The sequence below is a fragment of the Nomascus leucogenys genome, chromosome 14, assembly GCF_006542625.1.
Source record: "Nomascus leucogenys isolate Asia chromosome 14, Asia_NLE_v1, whole genome shotgun sequence".
Classification (NCBI taxonomy): domain Eukaryota; kingdom Metazoa; phylum Chordata; class Mammalia; order Primates; family Hylobatidae; genus Nomascus; species Nomascus leucogenys.
Genome location: NC_044394.1, coordinates 89,873,250 through 89,891,105, shown reverse-complemented (window position 1 = coordinate 89,891,105; position 17,856 = coordinate 89,873,250). Strand labels below are relative to the sequence as shown.

Sequence of the window (17,856 nt, the reverse complement as noted above, 5' to 3'; positions counted from 1 at the left end):
CTGTACCAGAGGAGGTGAGCCCTGAGCAGTTCCAGAACCTTGGGCTCCTGGGGCTGCACAGTGACATCCAGACACCTCCTGCTTAGGCATGGGGGGCAGGGAAGCTACATGGCGTCTCACCTGAGCAGAGGGTAGCAAAAGCAGGACAGCCACAGGATGTCGGTGGTACTCAGGAGTGCCGGCAGCTGGACCAGGCAAGAAAGGAACTAGACCAAGAAAGAAGCCAAGAGCCACAGTTCGATTCAGGCAAATAATAAGGGCATAGGAGCCCCCGAGCTCCCTTGCCCTGAGCCCAGATAGATGCTCACATCCTGCCAGAGGGAACAGGAGCCGGAGGGAATACTCTTCTGCCAGTGAGGGTCATCTCAAAAAGTCCAGGGGCTTCACAGAGGCTCTGGGGGGACCCCTTGACTGTACTGCTAATCCCAGCCTCCCTCCTCAGATTTTCAGCTGGCCCCTGAGTGAAGAGGTGAGTAGCACGGGGGGGCAATGCCTGTGCAGGCCCCACCTCACCTGGATAACCACGAGAGTCAGCTGGCACTGCAGCAGGAAGAGGAAGCACTTACGGATGCCATAGGTGGCGTGCCGAGCCTAGGGACCAAGAGGGACAGACTATGGCCTGGGTCTGCCTGGCCTCTCCTAGGCCCAACAGCTGACACACTTTAGCCAAGAGCCAGATGCCCAGGATGCTTCTACAAGGGGAGCAGAGGCGAATGTAACTGCCTGGGAGAGCCCGCTCGGAGGGCTGGGGAAGAGGTCCCCGGGTCCAAACAGGTCCTGTGCTGCTACTCCCACCCCAGGCGGGTCCTGTCCTGCTACTCCCACCCCAGGCGGGTCCTGTCCTGCGTCTCTCCTCCTTTGCCTGCCGAAGCACCCACCTGTTCGATAAGCCGGATGATGCTGATGGTCTCCTCCTGGCGAAAGGTCAGGGAGCAGGGCAGGCTGTTGAGCTGCCCTGACAGCTGCAGGGGAGAAAGGCCATCCAAGGCCTGGGCCATGCTGGTGCTGGTGGCGTAGCCAAAGGTCTCCCAGGAGCAACGGGATGGGTACAGGGGATCCAGGGCAATGCTGCTCAGGGTGGGGGACACACTTCAGCTGTATCTCCCACAGGACTGGGCACCCCACCCTCTTCTCCCACAGTGCCCAGGCGCATTGGTCCCAGCCAGGGCGAGGTCGGCTATGGTACACACCCCCAGCCCCACGCAGGCCCATCTGATCCTCCGGTCTGGGAGGTAGAGGCTGGCCCGCAGGCTCCAGGGTCCCGCCCTGACCTGATGTCGCTCTGGAGGAAGAGGCAGCTGTTCCGCAGGTTGGCAGAGCTGCCCAGGCAGCAGGTCACCTCCCCGTACTCTTGCATGATCTTTATCATCTCACACATGGCTGAGGACAGAGTATGAGGGCACAAGAGTCAGGCAGGCAGAGCGCCATGTGGGCGCTGGGCAGAGACCCATGGGACAGGAGAGCGGGAGGCAATAGGAGGTGGGCCCCTCTTCGAAACAATCCCACCTCCAGCAGCGGGATCATGTGAACATTGGCACTTCTGACTCCAACCCACAAGATTCCCCAGCTGATCCCAGCCCAGGTTCCTTCACTCCCCGCGTGGGAAACCTACATCCCTCCAGAGCCCACGGGGTACCCAGGCCCAGGCAGAGCTCAGCCGAAGGGACCAGGTTGCCCAAGTACCCATGGCCACAGCACTCACTCTCTGGGGTGCAGTCGGTGAAAAGGGGCACTAGCAGGGGCACATTGTCGATGTTCTGCAGGTGGGGCCGCACTTGATGGATACCCCGGGGCAGCTTGGCCTGGAGAAAGCAGAGATGCCAGTGGCTTCGGGATGGGGATCAGCATCCCTCGCCTCCACGTGCCTGCCCACTACCTCTCTACCTCTCCCCCGGACGCCTCCACGTGCCTGCCCACTACCTGTCTACCTCTCCCCCGGACCAGCTGTGGGACCACTACAGGAACACGTGAGACAGATACTGCCATCGTACCCGGTTGGAGTCCTCCAGGAAGCTGGGGATGTCACTGTCCGTAGGCTGGAAGCTGATGAGGTCAGAGTGACCCTCCTCCTCCATGAGGAGCAGCCCTTCTGCATCATCTCGGGACACTGTGGGGACAAAAGCCTCTCCCTCACCTTGGGGCCAGCCTTCTGGGGGCCTGTCCATGCCCTGCAGAGAATTTCCTGCCTGTGTCCACTCCTTCCTGCTGACTACTGTTTCCCACAGGGACATCAGAGCCATTTCCCAAGGGAAAGTACTTAACTGGAGGGCTCTCCGGAGGCTCTTCCTGGCTGTGGCTCTGAGGAGGGGAATCCTCCCACCGCCACCCCGTCCCCACCCCACGCCTTTGCCCTTACCCTGATTCAGGTCATCATGCAGGGAGCCTGCGTGGCTGGGGCTGGAGGGGGGGATCTCGGAGCCAGGCATGTCACCGTTGGGTGTGAGGGAGATGTGGCAGTTCCAGCCTGTCTCCAGGCCCATTTTTTCTGCAAACACCTGTGAAAGGCAGATGGCCGTGAACATACGGGCCCAAAAGCCCATGGGAAACAGAGTTAGTGGTGGCAGAGGGGATGGCTCTCCCCACCTTGCTTTTGAGCTCATCCTCCAAAGAGAAGTAGACAAAGCGGATGCAGGCGTTGACGAGCCCATCGATGAGGCGCACGATGTCCAGCCGGGCCTGGTACTGGGAGGACACCATGCCCATGAAGATCTGGCCGCTCAGGGCCTGCATGCAGTCTTCCTTCTCCAGCACCTCCCCGATCCCTTCTTCAGGCAGGACACACAGGACACAGCCCGATCAGGACACCCAGGAACCAGCCCAGGGCCACACACACAGATGCCACACCCAAATCAATGAGCATACGGGCCCCAGGGGACCACACACAGCCACGTACACACACAGCCAAGACACACGAAGGAGCCGACAGACACGGGAGAAAAGACAATGAAAGGTATGCATCAGTCAGATGGCCGAATCTGAGCTGGGAGCCACGACAGGGCATGGCTTCAGCTCCTGCCCAGGGGGGACTGGCCCCACCCTCAGCAACTGCTTCAATTCACAGTCTCTTGGGTTCAAAAAACCCGGGAAGTGTGCGTGTCTGGTGGGAATGGGGTGGTGTGGTAAAGCTTCTGGGCCCCTCTGCACCAGCAGGGTGACAGACCTGGTCTCCTGTCTGATCCTACCAAGCCTAATGCTCTATGAACACTGCTTGGTAACTTCCCAGGAAAGCACTCTGATACACGTTACCCACTTGAGCATCACAACCAACCAGTGAGGCAGGCCAAGTGAGCACCCACTGATAAGGGAGGAAACTAAGGGACTCCCCATGTCACCGGATAGAGTGCCACACTGGCGTCCCAGCTTGGGGCTGTGGCCACTGCCCCCTTTGCTGTGGGGGGTGCCAGGGCCCTCCAGACGCCCTCCCTGCTCCTGGGCTTCGGCAGCTCAGGGGAGCCCCAGCACCGGCCCTGCTGGACAGACGCACGAGGTACCATCAGAGCTCCAGCTGCTGCGGCGGGCGTTCTGCTTGATGGGGATGGCGCTGGGCAGCTCGCACATGGTGAAGATGCTGCTTTGGCCGGGCACCTGTACCAGCTCGATGCACTTGCCGTTGAGCTGAGAGGACAGGGCGCAGTTCATGGGCTTGTAGGCGAAGGCAGAGCAATACCCAGACAGGCAGGCTCGCTGGTAGAAGTCCAGCACTTTCTTTCTGCCAGGGAAGCAGGCGGAGGTGAGGTGAGTGTTCCTGCCTATGAAGAGCAGGTGCCCCAGCAGTGCGACTGCCCTTGCTGCTGGCATGCGCTTCCTCACCCACCTGTCAGATCCCGAGAGAGGGTAGATGTCAGCTCCGTCCCAGAAGTCTGTGCAGGCCTCTAAGACCACATCAGCGGTGCCATGGGACAGCATCTGCTCTGTGCCTGGGGGGAAGAGAGTTCAAACCCTGAGTGTCGCTAACCAGCCCCCCGCCCTCACTCTGCCCTGACAGGCAACGCACCGTCCTCCTGGAGAAGGGCACTGAGGAGCCCCTGCCAGGGGAGGAGCCTCCCTGGGACTGACGATCAGCAAGGCTCTGCAGCGCCACTGGGCTTGGAATGCAGACACCATATTCCCATCCTTTGGACAATCCTGACCTCTGCAATCAACACCATCCCAGCCCTGGTCCCCAATTCCAGCCCCTGCCAGAGTGGAGCACTTGGAAGCAGTCTACTTTTCATCTGCCCAGGCCTCCCTAGCAATAGGTGGGGCTGGGCAGAGCCCCCCCTGCCAAGCTCTGGAAGGTCTCGCCTGGTGCTGGCCAAGGTAGCCAGGGCTCACTGGTGGTGGTGTCTTTAATGAAGAGGCTGATCATGTGGCTGAGGGGAGGCCGCCGCTTGGTGACACAGGAGAGCCGCCCCAGTGACGTCTCCTTCATTGTCTCGGCACTGGGGAGGCGGTACAGCGCCAGGTGGTTCTCCTGCTTGAAGAGCTCCTTGGCCCCAGGAGTGAAGCCTGTGGGGCGGGGACAGGAACTTAGGGCCATGCCCTGGCAATACCCCGCCAGGTCCATTAAGTCCCATGAGGAGTTGGTACTGGGCCTCTTCTAGGAGACAGGTCCAGCCAGCCATCCCCTGCCATGGGGGCCCGTACCAATGAGGCGGGCAAGCTCACAGAGGCCCCAGGGCACATGCACGGGCAGCACGGCGCTGTGGCTCTCTTGCAGGGCGATGTTGCACAGGTGGTCGGAGAATCGGCACAGGCGCTCGGTGACGCTGGCATTACACAGGTTCAGCAGCACATTGAGGCCCAGGGGTTTGAGGGAGGTGAGGTGCAGCTGCCAGTTGGAGTCATCAAACTGGATGCAGGAGGGGTTCTGCTGGTCCTGGGACAGGCTCAGCATCTCCAGGTGGTAGTCACACACAAAGTCCTCTGCTTCATAGGGGTCGCTCTCCATCCCAGGCTGGGTCTGGGGGAAATGTGGAGGAGAGCCTCAGCCCAGGGATCCGGTGTGGGGAAGCCAGCGCTGGCTCCGCCTACCTCCCAAGGCTGGGGAGGGCTCCTGCCCCTGAAAGGTGCCCTTCCCAGGAGAGAGCTCCTGCTCACCCTCTTCCACCCCCTCCCTCCTGAAAGCCGCTTCCTGTCCTTCTTGGGCTCCTGTCTGCTTCTAGAAACTATTAATATATCTCATGACACTGGCAGGAGCCAAAAACAGGGGTGGCTAGACCAAAGAGGACACAGTTGAGAGATCTTTTGTGGCCAGGGAACATCTCTGAGAGGGAGCCCCGGGCTGTGTATGTTTGGAAGGTTCCAATAGAGACACCAGTGATTGCGATGACAATGGAAGGGTAGGGGGAGGCTCCGCCCACTTCACAGCAGAGACTGGGGGAGGGCCTCGGGGGCCACTGGCCTAGCCTGGAGGCCCCTAGCCTGGAGGCGCTGGGACAGAGGGCGGAGACATCTGCTCTTTCAGACCCTGTGGGGCCAGGCTGGCCAGGGAGGCCAGGACAGCCTGTGGCCAAGGGTGTGGCTGCCCCACGCCACCTCCTCCCGTCACCTTGCTGGGCTCTTCTTCACCACCCTCGGTGTCCCTGCTGAAGCTCACGCTGGAGCCAGATGGGTGTTTGCTGCGGCCATGCGCTTTGTGGTGTGAATAGGGCTCGGGGGGCTTGGGAGCCTCGCCAGGCCAGTCGCCACGCTCCTGCTCGTTGGAAAGGTGCAGGGTGTTGTTCAGGGAGCCAGCCAGGAGGGCATCTCGTTCATGGGGCTGAAGAGAATGAGGAGCACAGGCTAGGACCAGTGGCTCCCACGGGCTGGGGAGGCAGGATGCTTCTAGGTCCCCTGGCTGCCTTGTCTTCACCTCACCTGCCCAGAAGCAGATCCTAATGGTGCTCAAACCCTCCTTCGCCCTCCTAAACCTCACCCTCCCTGGCCAGGCTCCAAGGCTAAACAGCCTGGCCCAGAGTCGGGCCCATGGGAGCCGGCCGTACCTCCTCCTCTACCTCGGGATGGCAGAAGGAGCGCGTGGATAGGCCGTCGGTGAGGTCCTCATGGCTGCTGTGAGGGGGCTCCACCTTCCCGCTGAAGAACAGTACAGTCTCTGGGCTGGGATTTGGCCATGACAGGATCCCCTGTTTGTCCACACAGCACAGGACCTGCATGGAAAGCATTTGAGATAGGAAAGGGGCCTGGCATTAGCCTACGCTGCCCAGGGGCCACTCAAGCGGCAGGTGGGCAGCCCAGGCCCAGCCAGAGAGCAGGGCGGGCACAACAGCTGCCTCCTCCCCGCAAGGCCCACCCTCACCGTGACAGAGCCCAGGCTGTGCAGCAGGCTGGAACTGTGGCTCAGTGTTGGCGACGTTCCCCCGAGCACCCTCAGGAAGTGGCCCCAAATGCAGCGTAGCATTTCCTGGTGGGAGAGAGGAAGTTTGCAAGGCCATTTAGGGCTCAGCCTCATTTCCCTGGAGATGGCCTCTAGGGGGAAATCCAGGGGAGCACCACGAAGTTGGGGTGGAGAGGCACTTCTCTGGGGCAGGGTGCGGACACGTTATGGGAACAGGTCCAGGTTATGTCCACATGTAACGGGTGGACATGGGGCTCTAAGAGCCTGTTTGGAGGCTTTAAGGCCATAAATAGGGGAGTCCCAGGGTTATGGCTGTAGGGACCTGCGAGAGAAGCCATCCCGAGTCAGTGTTGTACCTGAGAGGAGACAGCCTCCGTATAGCTGCTGAGAGTGTCCTCTGAGAACTTAGCCAGCTGCACGGAGAGAGGGTGAGGTCCTCAGTGAGGAAAACGCCGCCTTCACACAGGCCTCTCCAAGCTGGCAGAGTGGGGGCCCACACCGGCGGGGCTCCCAACCCCTTTGGTAAAGGGCCCGGGCCGTTCTAACTCCCCACCTGGTGGAAGCCAGGGTAGACGCTCACCCACACCCAGGGCCTGGCCTAGAGGCCCTTCTGGAATGGAGAGGGCCCGAGGCCTGGAGAGCTGCCCAGGCTGACCAACGTGCCGAGCCCAAGGTGGGGCTGGACTTCTGCCCCTGTCCTCTGGCACAGCCAGCTCCCTCTTTTTGTTCCTGTGACTTCCCCCAGACACCTTGGAAAAGCCTACCAGGGAGCTGGGTGAGGCCTTGCTCATCTGGGCCAGGACACGGGCCTCTCCACAGGCGGTTGCCAGAACCCAGAGGACTGGAAAGAGCAGGGGGAGGATGGGCAGGACGCCATTCACCTGGGAAGGAGCGGACCACACAGACGGCTCCTGAGCTCCGGGCCTGGGGAGGAGGGAAGGGAAGGGCTGCCCTGGCCCCACGGCCATTCCCTGGGCAGGAAGGGCCAGCTCTCTCAGGGGCAGGAAGGTAAAGAGATGTTCTTTTTGTTTTTGAGACGGAGTCTTGCTCTGTCGCCAGGCTGGAGGGCAGTGGCGTGATCTCGGCTCACTGCAACCTCCACCTCCCAGGTTCAAGGGATTCTCCCACCTCAGCCACCCGAATGGCTGGGACTACAGGCACGTGCCACCATGCCCAGCTAATTTTTATATTTTTAGTAGAGACGGGGTTTCACCATATTGGCCAGGATGGTCTCGGTCTCTTGACCTCACGATCTGCCCGCCTTGGCCTCCCAAAGTGCTGAAATTACAGGCCTGAGCCCCCGCGCCCGGCTGGAAAGAGGTGTTTTTAAGCTGAAGCGTGAGGGGACCTCTGGGCTGCAGAGAGGGAGGGATAGCCAGGGTACTAAGAGAAGAGACAGCCCTGCGGGTTGGAGGGAAGCATGACTGAGAGGACAGGGCGGTCCTTGCCTGGAGCTGGAGGAGGGTGTACTGCCAGGAAGTGACCCCCGGGGCACTGAAGATGAAGCGCAGGGCATTGGTGATGAGGAAGCCGGCCTGTTGGGAACAGCAGAGGCACAGCCTTGACCCCGCCCCTCTAGAGGGACCCAGGCACTGCCGTTCCCCTTCCTTTGCTACTCCACAGGCTGGCTCGCTCTAGGACCCTCTGCATTCACTCCCGCCCACGTGAGTGGCCCTGAGACCCGCCGTGTCCAGCCCTCTCCTCTGCGCCATGCAGCCCCGCGCAGCCCCGCCACACGCACCAGGACCACGGGCACAGCATAGTGTAGCATCACCGACTGCACTGTGAATCGCTCATTGTCTAGGGCAGTGACTGGTCGGGACAGGGCCATGTCCAGGCACCATCTGCAGAAAGAAGTGTCTGTCAGTCTCACTTGGCAGAGAGGCCAGAAACCTACACCTTGGGAGGATTCTGGGCCTCTCTGCCAGATACCACTTCTTCAAGCACTGTGAGTCCTGCAGTCCCACACTCTGCCCTGGCCCTAGCCCGTGTTCACCTCCAGAGCTGTCCCCTCAGAGTAGAGATTGGGAGAGGGCACCACTCAGTCTAAGAATTCTCACGAGATGCTGAGGACAGGAGCCTAAGGAGATGCCTGCCCTCAAGAGAACCTCGAGATGAATGGGGCCCCTTCCTTGTCAGTCCCATCCCCCTCTTCACGGAAGGCACCAGGGACAGGAGGAGGCGGGGCGGCACCCCTACCTGACGTTGTCAATCACAGGGGTCTCGAGGACACGGAAAAGCCGGTGCTGCTGGGGGCTCTGTGGCCCTCTCTCCACTTCTCCCCGGGGTGAGGGTGGAGGGGAGAAGGGGGGGAAGAGGTCTCCCGGCTCCAGGACGATGTGCTCGTCATCCTGCCGGCAGCAAGTGGGAGAGTGGGGACAACGAGAGGGTCCTATCAGAGGCCACTCTTCCTGGACAATTCAGCTGAGTACAGACATCCCCTGGGGTTAGGCGCCATCAGTTAGCCCAGAGTCCACTGGGACAGGGCCTGTGGGACTAGAATCTTAGCGAGAATGAAGAACAGCACAGGGGGCCAGGTGTGGTGGCTCACACCTGTAATCCCAGCACTTTGGGAGGCCAAGGCAGGTGGATCACCTGAGGTCAGGAGTTCGAGACCAGCCTGGCCAACATGATGAAACCCTGTCTCTACTAAAAAATAAAAAATAAGCCAGCTGAGGTGTGGTGGCATGTGCCTGTAATCCCAGCTACTGGGGAGGCTGAGGTGGGAGAATCGCTTGAACCCAGGGGGCAGAGGCTTCAGTGAGTTGAGATCGTGCCACTGCACTCCAGCCTGGGCAACACGGTGAGACCCTGTCTCAAAAAAAAAAGAATAGCAGGGTGGAGGAAGATGTTCCAGGGCCTCTGCGAAAAAGCCAGTAAGCTGGCCGGGAAGCTTCCGGATGAAGTCTGGGGACCCTCCCATCATTGCCTGTGGACGTTCCCACCACATTTCCAGGGGAGAAGGAAAGCCTCAAGCTACCTTGATCCCCCTCAGAGAAGCAAATGATTCCTGGCCAGGCCTCAAAGCTATGATGTCTCCTTCAACCAGCAGGCTGACTGGGAGGTTGACCAGGTGTCCATCTCTGTAGGCCCAGTGCAGGGACCAGGATGGTGCAAAAGGCATGTGGAGGTCTGGATACATGGCATTGGGCCACTGGATCTCCCCGCCATCCCTGAGGGCATCTGAGGGGAATGGAAAGAGGGAAACAACCCTCTCAGCCACGGCCCTGCACCCCAGTCAGATACAGCAGCACTTCCGGAAGCACCGTCTGCCCACTTCCTCTCCCAGGAGGTCCGTGTCAAACCCCTCCACTCGTTCCAACACTTCCCTGCTTTCAAGGACGCCTCCCTTATAAAGCCCTACCCGGCCACTCCAGCCCCAGAGCCTCTACCTCCTCTCAACACCTGGAGCTCTCGTTCTTTGTACCCCCATCCCATTCAAACACACTTCACAAACATTGTGGAGGACTTGTGAGGGGTGCAAGGTGGAGACAACAACATGGTTCCTCAAGGAGCCACAACCCAGTGGGGCAGATGAGAAATGTGGACAGATAACTCCAAACAAGGCAAACACGGCTGAGCATTAACAAAGATCCCTGTGCTGCAGGAGTCCAGAAGAGGGAGCAAACCGATTTGCTGGGGTGATCAGAGGTGGCTTCCTGAAAGAGGAAGCACTGGGGATGGGCCTGGAAGAATGGTTTTGTCAGCTGGAGATGAGTGAGGGAGAAGCTCACCAGCAGAGAACAGTGGAGAGAGGCACAGAGGCAGAGGCTGATACACAGTGGACCTAGGACTGGTGAGTAGTTTCAACGTCAGAATGAAGAGGAAGAGAAGAGGCTGGAGAGGAAGGTGAGCCTGGGTTGGAGGCTCTGGGAGGCCACACGTGCCTCTGGGATGGCTTCCACAAGCAAAAGGGAGCCACCGATGCTCCTGGGCAGGAGACTAAGGTCCGGAAAGCAGGGCCCATCTTTTGCCATCACCATTGCACTCCCAGTGCCTGGCACATGGTGGAAATTAACCATCTCAGAATGAAAGGACAAACTCTCACTTAGCATCTAAACGTCCACTGCCCAGGTCTGTTGGAGAAAGGTCTCATGAGCGGGTGCTGCTTCTCCCACAGCACCACATGCCCCTGGACAGCAGGAGCCACCGTCCCTCAAAAGAGCCTCAACAACCCTCAATCCACAGCCAACCTTCATAAACACCGCCTGAATGAAAGGCCAAGCAGAAATCCAAGCAACTCCCCTCCCTTTTGGAACTGGGCTGCTCCATCTCAGGCTCCCGGCCCCTACCCCACCCCGATTCCTGCAGGTATCTCTTCCCACCTCCCCATGTCTCCCAGCACAGTACACCAGACAAGATGGACTTGAACGAGAAAACTTCAATCATCCTCCTGCCATGTGAGAGAACTTCCTTGTTGGTTTCCCAACATGAGCCAGCCCGCAAGCCCACCTGCCACTGTTGGCCTTCCTGCCTGCCCAGCCCTCTGCCTGGGCACCCACCACCATCCCACAGCTCTCACTGCCCTGCTCAAAAGACAGTGGGCATCCTTCTAACTCCCCAGATGACAAGAGCCCCTGCAATGCTGGCCATAGGCAACCCGTCTGTGCTGGGGTGCAGGAGGGGAGCCCTCAGGGCTCTGATATGTCCGGTCATCTTTTCCCACCAATATGCCTGCCCTTGACCTCACCTTGGATTTGGTCAATGATCCCTCGTAGCCTCCGCTCTACCTCCCGACGCTTCAGCCGGTCTTGCCGTCCGATGAGCACAAGGTTGAGAAGCAGTAACAGGAACAAGGCCAAGCCATTCACCAGCCCCACCCCACGGCTGGTGGGAGGAAAGAGAGGGCGCACCCACAGGGAGTGAGGGCTCGCCCACCCAGCAGCCCCCAGGCCACAGCTCCCCTTCCCACCCCAGTCCCTTGTGGAAAGACTGTCCCGTTCTGGTGCCCTGACACCAGCTAGGCCTCTGACCCCAGTCACGGGACTGAGGAGGTTCCCTTACATCCCAGGAGCAGCTTGGGGGTGACAGCCCCCAAGAGCCCTGGGCTGTCCCAGGTGCTGCGGCAGGATGGACAGGACAGCTGGAGAGGTTGGGGAGCAGCCCCTGGGCGCACACCTCCCGGCCGGCTGTCCCCCGCAGCAGCCCAGCAGCAGCAGCACGGCCAGTAGCATGAGTGAGGCCCCCGGCCAGTGGAAGCAGGAGCAGCGGTTACTGTGGTGGAGGAAGCTGCTTCTCCACACCTCCTGGGAAGTTCAGACAGGGAGGGGACAATGAGAGGCCTGTCCCACTCCAATCTGGCTGCCTCCCCCCGCACCCTTCCCAGCCCCCATGGCCGCCTTGGTCCCCTCTCTTTGACCTCGGCTGGGCTCCAGCCTGTTGGGCTCCTGCAGCAAGCAGGCTCAGGAGCCACTCTGAGGGGAACCCTGGCTTCTTTCTGATATTTCATGAGGCCTCAGTTGGGTCACATTGTCCAGGGTGACAGGGCGCATCAGAGTTCGGAGAAGGGGCCTCCCACACTTCCCTGCTATCCCAGCCAGGCCCTGGGGGCCCCGAGAAGAAGCTTCACCTTCCAGGTCAGACACTTCTTCCGCTTGCTGAGATGTCCTTCCAGCACTGCCTCCAGCTGCTCCTTCAGGACACTGAGGGCCTTCCGTGTGGACAGGCCCAGGGCTGAGGGAGGCTCGCCCTGCAGGCAAGCAGGAGGCGCTGGGCGTCACTGCCAGGCCAAGGCTATGCAAGGCACGCGGGCCCCAACCCTCCCTTTCCCTGGCCCTTCATCCTTCCCCTCCTCTGGGATCCTCACATCTCTTCCCCTACCAGCTCTGGCCTCTCAAGGTGTGACCATGTCCATCTCCACCAAATTACAAACTGTTCAAGCCTCCTACCCTACTCTTTACAGCCAAATTAAAACAGAAAACAACTTTTTCTTTTATTCCATGTTCCCCAACTCACTTTCCCCACGGCCACTGGCGAGCTCCCTGCCCACCCAGGCTGTGCTCACCACTGATCTCCCAATTTATTGCAAGGGGGGCCAGTCTTTGATTGCATGGACAATTTTTTTTGTTTTTTTTTTTTTTTTTTTTAGATAGAGTCTTGCTTAGTCTCCTAGGCTGGAGTGCAGTGGCGCGATCTCGGCTCACCGCAACCTCTGCCTCCCGGGTTCCAGTGATTCTCCCGCCTCAGCCTCCCGAGTAGCTGGGATTACAGGCGCCCACCACCATGTCAGGCTAATTTTTTGTACTTTTAGTGGAGACGAGGTTTCATCATGTTGGCCAGGCTGGTCTTGAACTCCTGACCTCAAGTGATCTGCCCGTCTTGGCCTCCCAAAGTGCTGGGATGACTGGCATGAGCCACTGTGCCTGGCCTAAAATATATCTTTTTTTAAATGGAGAGAGAGAAACTAACATAGAGATGCTATCTTTTGGCCAGGCGTGGTGGCTCACGCCTGTAATCCCAGCACTTTGGGAGGTGGAGGCAGGAGGATCACTTGAACCTAAGAGTTAAAGACCAGCCTGGGCAACGTAGTGGAGCCCCATCTGTACAAAACATCAGAAAGAAAAAATTAGCTGGGCATAGTGGCATGCACCCAGCTACTCAGGAGGCTGAGGAAGGAGGATCACTTGGGCTCAGGAGGTCAAGGTCGTAGTGAGCTGTGATTGTGCCACTGCACTCCAGCCTAAATGACAAAATGAGACCCTGTCTCAAAAAACAACAACAAAGAAGAGATGCTAGTATTTCATTGTTCCTAGGAAAGACATGAAGGAAAAAAACCTTCAAGTTCTGTCAGGGAGGGAGGGAGGGACGGAAGAAAGGGGCAGGGAGGGAACAAACCCACCATCTTCTATAACTACCATTTCATGAAAGAGAGGATATTGTAACACTGAAATATTAGGAAGGACATAACAGAAAAAAAGACAGCTATTCCCAGGGCAGGACTGTGCGGAGGCACACTCCCATCTCACCAGGGATGAATGGGACACGGTGTGGACGACGCCGGCCCCGACAACACAGGGACCAACCACATCATCTTAGGCGACCCTGTGGCCCAGCCTCTCCCTGTCAGGACTCCCCCATTCCTGGCTTCTCTCCTGTTTTCTCCTTTGACTCTGACTCTCCTTCCCCATCCGTCTACCCCGTAGGCCACCTAGGACACGTTACCAACCTCTGTAGGTTTCCAGAGCAACCTCATCCACAGTCACGGAGCCACCTGCCACCAACAAGCCTACAACTCCTATTTGACTTCAAGTCTGACCGCTACCCTGAATGTGGACCCGTCTGCTGAACGGGCCTACAGTTGCTTCACAGGGACCTAGGAGTCAACGTGTCCAAAAACCCAAACTCGGGCCGAACTCACGCCTGTAATCCCAGCACTTTGGGAAGCTGAGATGGATGCATCACTTGAGGTCAGGCGTTTGAGACCAGCCTGGCCAGGCCAACATGATGAAACCCCATCCCTACTAAAAATACAAAAATTAGCTAGGCATGGTGGCGCATGCGTGTAATCCCAGCTGCTTGGGTGGCTGAGGCATGAGAATCATTTGAACCCGGGAGGCAGAGGTTGCAGTAAGCCAAGATCACGCCACTGTACTCCAGCCTGGGTGACAGAGCCAGACTCTGTCTCAAAAAAAAAAGAAAAAAGAAAAAAACTTAAACTTGCCACCCGACTCTAGTGCCAGAGTCACCTTTCCTCCCACAGTGACTGTCTCACCCAATCACCTCTAGAACATTCCAGACCCTGGCCTTTTGCTTGCCCAAACTCCACCCCACGCTGTCTCTAACTTTTCCAAACCCACTGGAACACCTTGGCCAGAGCAGGGCCTGCCTGGTTGGTCAAATGACCTATTTACCCTTAAAGTCAAGTCCGATTCTTGTGTGTGCTCCTGGAGGCCCTTCAGATGTGCCAGCCTCCCTGGCCTCCTTTCCTGCTTCCCCTGGCACGAGCTGAGCCCCTTCAGCTCATGTTCACATACTTGATGTGTTTCCCAGCCAGAAACACGTGCCCCACCCCAGACAACTCTTGCTTCCCCTTCAAGACTCAGCTCAAACATCACCTCCTCTGGGACATTTTCCCAAAACCCAGGGCTGCACTTCAGGGGAGGTTTACATGTCAATGGTGCCCTGGGCAACCTGGCCTGCAGCCTGCACCTTACAGAACTGTAATCACAGATTGACACGCCTGGCTCTCCCGCCAGACTGCAAATTCCTTAAAAACAGGCTCTGAATTCTTCCATTTCCACACACCCTCACCATCCAACTGCTGAGACAGTGCATGGCACACACAAGCTCAATGAATACTTGCTGAATGAATGAATGAATAAATGAATGAATGAATGATCCCAGTGAAACAGCAACAGGAACAACCTGAGGCATTCCACAGCTTAGTCAAGGCTTCACCTTAATCGGGACTGTCAGCCCAAAATCTGTAGACACCACAGCTTTTAAAAATGTGGATGTCTAGGCTCCACTCCGGACCTACTGAACCAAAATTTCTGGGGACGAAGGGAATCCCAGGTTATACATATATATATGTGTGTGTGTGTGTGTGTATATATATATATATATATATTTTTTTTTTTTTAATTGAGACAGGGTCTTGCTCTGCTGCCCAGGCTGGATGCAGTGGTGTAGGCATGGTTTGCTGCAGCTTACACCTCTCAGGCTCCAGCGATCTTCCTGCCGCAGCCTATGGAGTGGCTGGGACTACACTCAGCTAATTTTCTTTGCTTTTTTTTTTTCTTTTTTGAGACGGAGTCTTGCTCTGTTGCCCAGGCTGGAGTGCAGTGGCGCAATCTCGGCTCACTGCAACCTCTGCCTCCTGGGTCCAAGAAATTTTCCTGCCTCAGGCTCCCGAGTAGCTGGGACTACAGGCGCATGCTGCCACGCCCGGCTAATTTTTTTTTGTATTTTAGTAGAGACGGAGTTTCACCATGTTGCCCAGGCTGGTCTCAAACTCCTGAGCTCAGGCAATCCGCCCACCTCGGCCTCCCAAAGTGTTAGGATTACAGGCCTGAGCCACTGTGCCTGGCCCTTTGCATTTTTTTGTAGAGATGGGGCCTCCATATTTTGCCCAGGCTGGTCTTAAACTCCTGACCTCAAGCAATCCTCCCTCCTCAGCCTGCTAAAGTGCTGTGATTATAGGCGTGAGCCACCACACCCCAGCTCTGAGGCCCTGGGACAAAGAAGAGCCCCATGAAAGGCAGCGCCTGAAGGAGAAGTGAGTCTTTCCAGGGCCACCTGCGAAGCATCCATGTGAGCTTCCGTCCAGAAAACCTCCTGAGCGAGAGGAGTGAATCCCTGGACCTCAGGCACCAGGAAAGGGATTTGGGGCAGCCATGGAGGAGGCTCGGCCACAGGCTGTGGGGCTCGTGACCCCTGGCTGCCTCGTCTCACTGCCCTCCCCACCCCCTATGCGGCCCACAGTTCAGTCTCCCAGGGTCCTGCCCTGGCTGTGCCCTCTGGCCTTCTGGCCTTACTCCTTCCTGCCCGTCTCCACACATACCCCCTCCTTGGCAACTGAGCCTCAGCTCTGGCAGGGCACACATCCCATAACTAAGAGTGGCTCCTGGGCCGGGGGGGGCTGCCCCCTGCCACAGCCTGGCATCACAGGATGCACTCAAGTGGAGCCCCCAGTGCTGGCCTGAGGGATGGGGCCTGGTTTCCAAAGTGGGCCTGGCCCCAGGATTCCCCAGCTCCGTTGCCTAAACCTCACCTAATCTCGCTCTCCACAGTGGATTTGGGGGATTATAAAGATAAGAGCTGCCTCTTCCCAGAGGGGATAAACTGGTTATTTCAGCTCAGAAAGAAATGGCCCTCCCGGCGGGGGCCTCACACCCCCACATAGGTAAATACTGTACTTCAACGCACCCACCTCCCTTTGGCAAGGATCCTGAGGCCTCCCGGAGAGGCCATGGTCCAGGGCAAATGAATGCCTGTACCTGTCCTACTGCCTCCCGGAACTCCTGACATGGAGGGAAGGAAAGCTTCAGGGAGGGTTGTAAGGGAGGAAGAGAAACAGGAAGAGGAGACCATAGGCCTTCTCCTGTCTGTGGGCATGGATGTCTGTTCCTCCCACCCCAGGGAAGAAGAGGATCTAGGAGACAGGTGGCTGCACACAGAGACCCCAGGCCTCCAGTGCCTTCCCCTCAGGCTCAGCCTTCTGAGCTTCCTCGCCACAGAGAGGGATGTGAGTGTTCCCAGGACAGAATGGCCCATACCTGGGCCAGGCCTCCAGACATGATCGAGTGAGAAACACACTGAAGGCAGGAAGAGCTAGCCTACAGAGGGGGACGGCTGTCCACCCAAGAGATGGAGACTGGGAGGGAGAAGGAGAGGAAGGACCAGGCAACTGTACACGGCTGGGAAGATGCTCGGCCTAGAATGAGGACCACACTCAGGAAGGTGACAGTTTCCAGCAAGGCAAAGAAAAGGCTAAGAGGAGTAGTCAGAGAGCCAGGGAGGTGTCCCTCCTCTGGTCAGGCCTGAAGATCTTGGACATTCATCGATTCTCATGGGCCACATGGCGGCTGTCCTGACACCTGCTGCCTCATTCCAAGCAGCCAAGACCTCCTCACCCTGCCTGGCCATCATCTGCTCTCTTGCTGTCTCTACCCCAGGAACCTTGAAGCTGTGCTCTGCTCCCCTCCAGGTGTGGGAGGTATGGGCCAGAGGGTGGCAGATGCTCCCAGGCAGGGCGCCTGCAGAGCTGTCTGTGTGCATCTGCTCCCGCTTGTTATGTCTGGCCGGGGACACCAGTTCCAGACTGGTGATTAAAGACAGCATAGTAGAGGAAAAATAAGCCATTCTGTAATTACATGCTGCCCAAAGGAAGCGCTTGCCCACACAGGCCAGCACTGCAGTGAGGACCCAGCGTTCTGGGCCAGTCTGCTGTTTGCGGCCTTCAACTGAGCTTATCTAACTGCCCAGGCGTTCACCTCTTCCCTCTCCAGCAGGGGGTCCGAATTAAGGGTCAAGTCACTGCTCTCTCTCGCTCTTTTTTTTTTTTTCCTTTGAGACAGGGTCTTGCTCTGTTGCCCAGGCTAGATGGAGTACAATGGCACAATCTCGGCTCCCTGCAGCCCCCACCTCCTGGGTTCAAGCAATTCTCCCACCTCAGCCTCCAAGCAGCTGAGACCACAGATGTGTACCACCATGCCCAGCTAGGGCTTTTTTTAGTGTTTTTTTGAGACGGTCTCACTCCTGTCACCCAGGTTGGAATGTAGTGGTGCCATCAGAGCTCACTGCAGCCTTGACTTCCCAGGCTCAAGTAATTCTCCCACCTCAGCCTTCCAAGTAGCTGGGACTACAGGTGATGCCACGATACCCAGCTAATTTTTTGTATTTTTAGTAGAGACAGGGTTTTGCCATGTTGCCCAGGCTGGTCTTGAGCTACTGGGCTCATGTGATCTGCCCACCTCAGCCCCCCAAAGTGTTGGGATTACAGGTGTGAGCCACTGCACCTGGCCTTTTAAAATTTTTTTGTAGGCCGGGCTCAGTGGCTCATGCCTGTAATCCCAGCACTTTGGGAGGCCAAGGTGGGT

General features: G+C 58.0%; 1 protein-coding gene across 13 annotated transcripts in view; it reads right to left on the bottom strand.

The window, feature by feature from the left end:
- Positions 1-17,856, bottom strand: part of TMEM94 (transmembrane protein 94) — a 44,142-nt gene that overhangs the window by 2,773 nt on the left and 23,513 nt on the right. For 4 of the 13 annotated variants that reach the window (XM_030828340.1, XM_030828346.1, XM_030828338.1 and 1 more), the window contains 24 exons: positions 11,886-12,005; positions 11,435-11,562; positions 11,007-11,143; positions 9,297-9,499; positions 8,516-8,667; positions 8,058-8,160; positions 7,765-7,851; positions 7,081-7,197; positions 6,673-6,729; positions 6,278-6,382; positions 5,964-6,128; positions 5,531-5,740; positions 4,627-4,942; positions 4,315-4,488; positions 3,815-3,917; positions 3,492-3,709; positions 2,584-2,765; positions 2,357-2,495; positions 1,992-2,107; positions 1,703-1,802; positions 1,272-1,380; positions 879-1,068; positions 514-591; positions 121-206 (listed from right to left, as the gene is read on the bottom strand). In XM_030828340.1, coding sequence (XP_030684200.1) covers positions 121-206; positions 514-591; positions 879-1,068; positions 1,272-1,380; positions 1,703-1,802; positions 1,992-2,107; positions 2,357-2,495; positions 2,584-2,765; positions 3,492-3,709; positions 3,815-3,917; positions 4,315-4,488; positions 4,627-4,942; positions 5,531-5,740; positions 5,964-6,128; positions 6,278-6,382; positions 6,673-6,729; positions 7,081-7,197; positions 7,765-7,851; positions 8,058-8,160; positions 8,516-8,667; positions 9,297-9,499; positions 11,007-11,143; positions 11,435-11,562; positions 11,886-12,005 — 3,395 coding nt within the window. Of the gene's footprint in view, positions 1-120; positions 207-513; positions 592-878; positions 1,069-1,271; positions 1,381-1,702; positions 1,803-1,991; positions 2,108-2,356; positions 2,496-2,583; positions 2,766-3,491; positions 3,710-3,814; positions 3,918-4,314; positions 4,489-4,626; positions 4,943-5,530; positions 5,741-5,963; positions 6,129-6,277; positions 6,383-6,672; positions 6,730-7,080; positions 7,241-7,764; positions 7,852-8,057; positions 8,161-8,515; positions 8,668-9,296; positions 9,500-11,006; positions 11,563-11,885; positions 12,006-17,856 lie in introns of those variants that run through there. The other 9 variants (XM_030828347.1, XM_030828339.1, XM_030828345.1 and 6 more) reach the window with 4 other exon arrangements.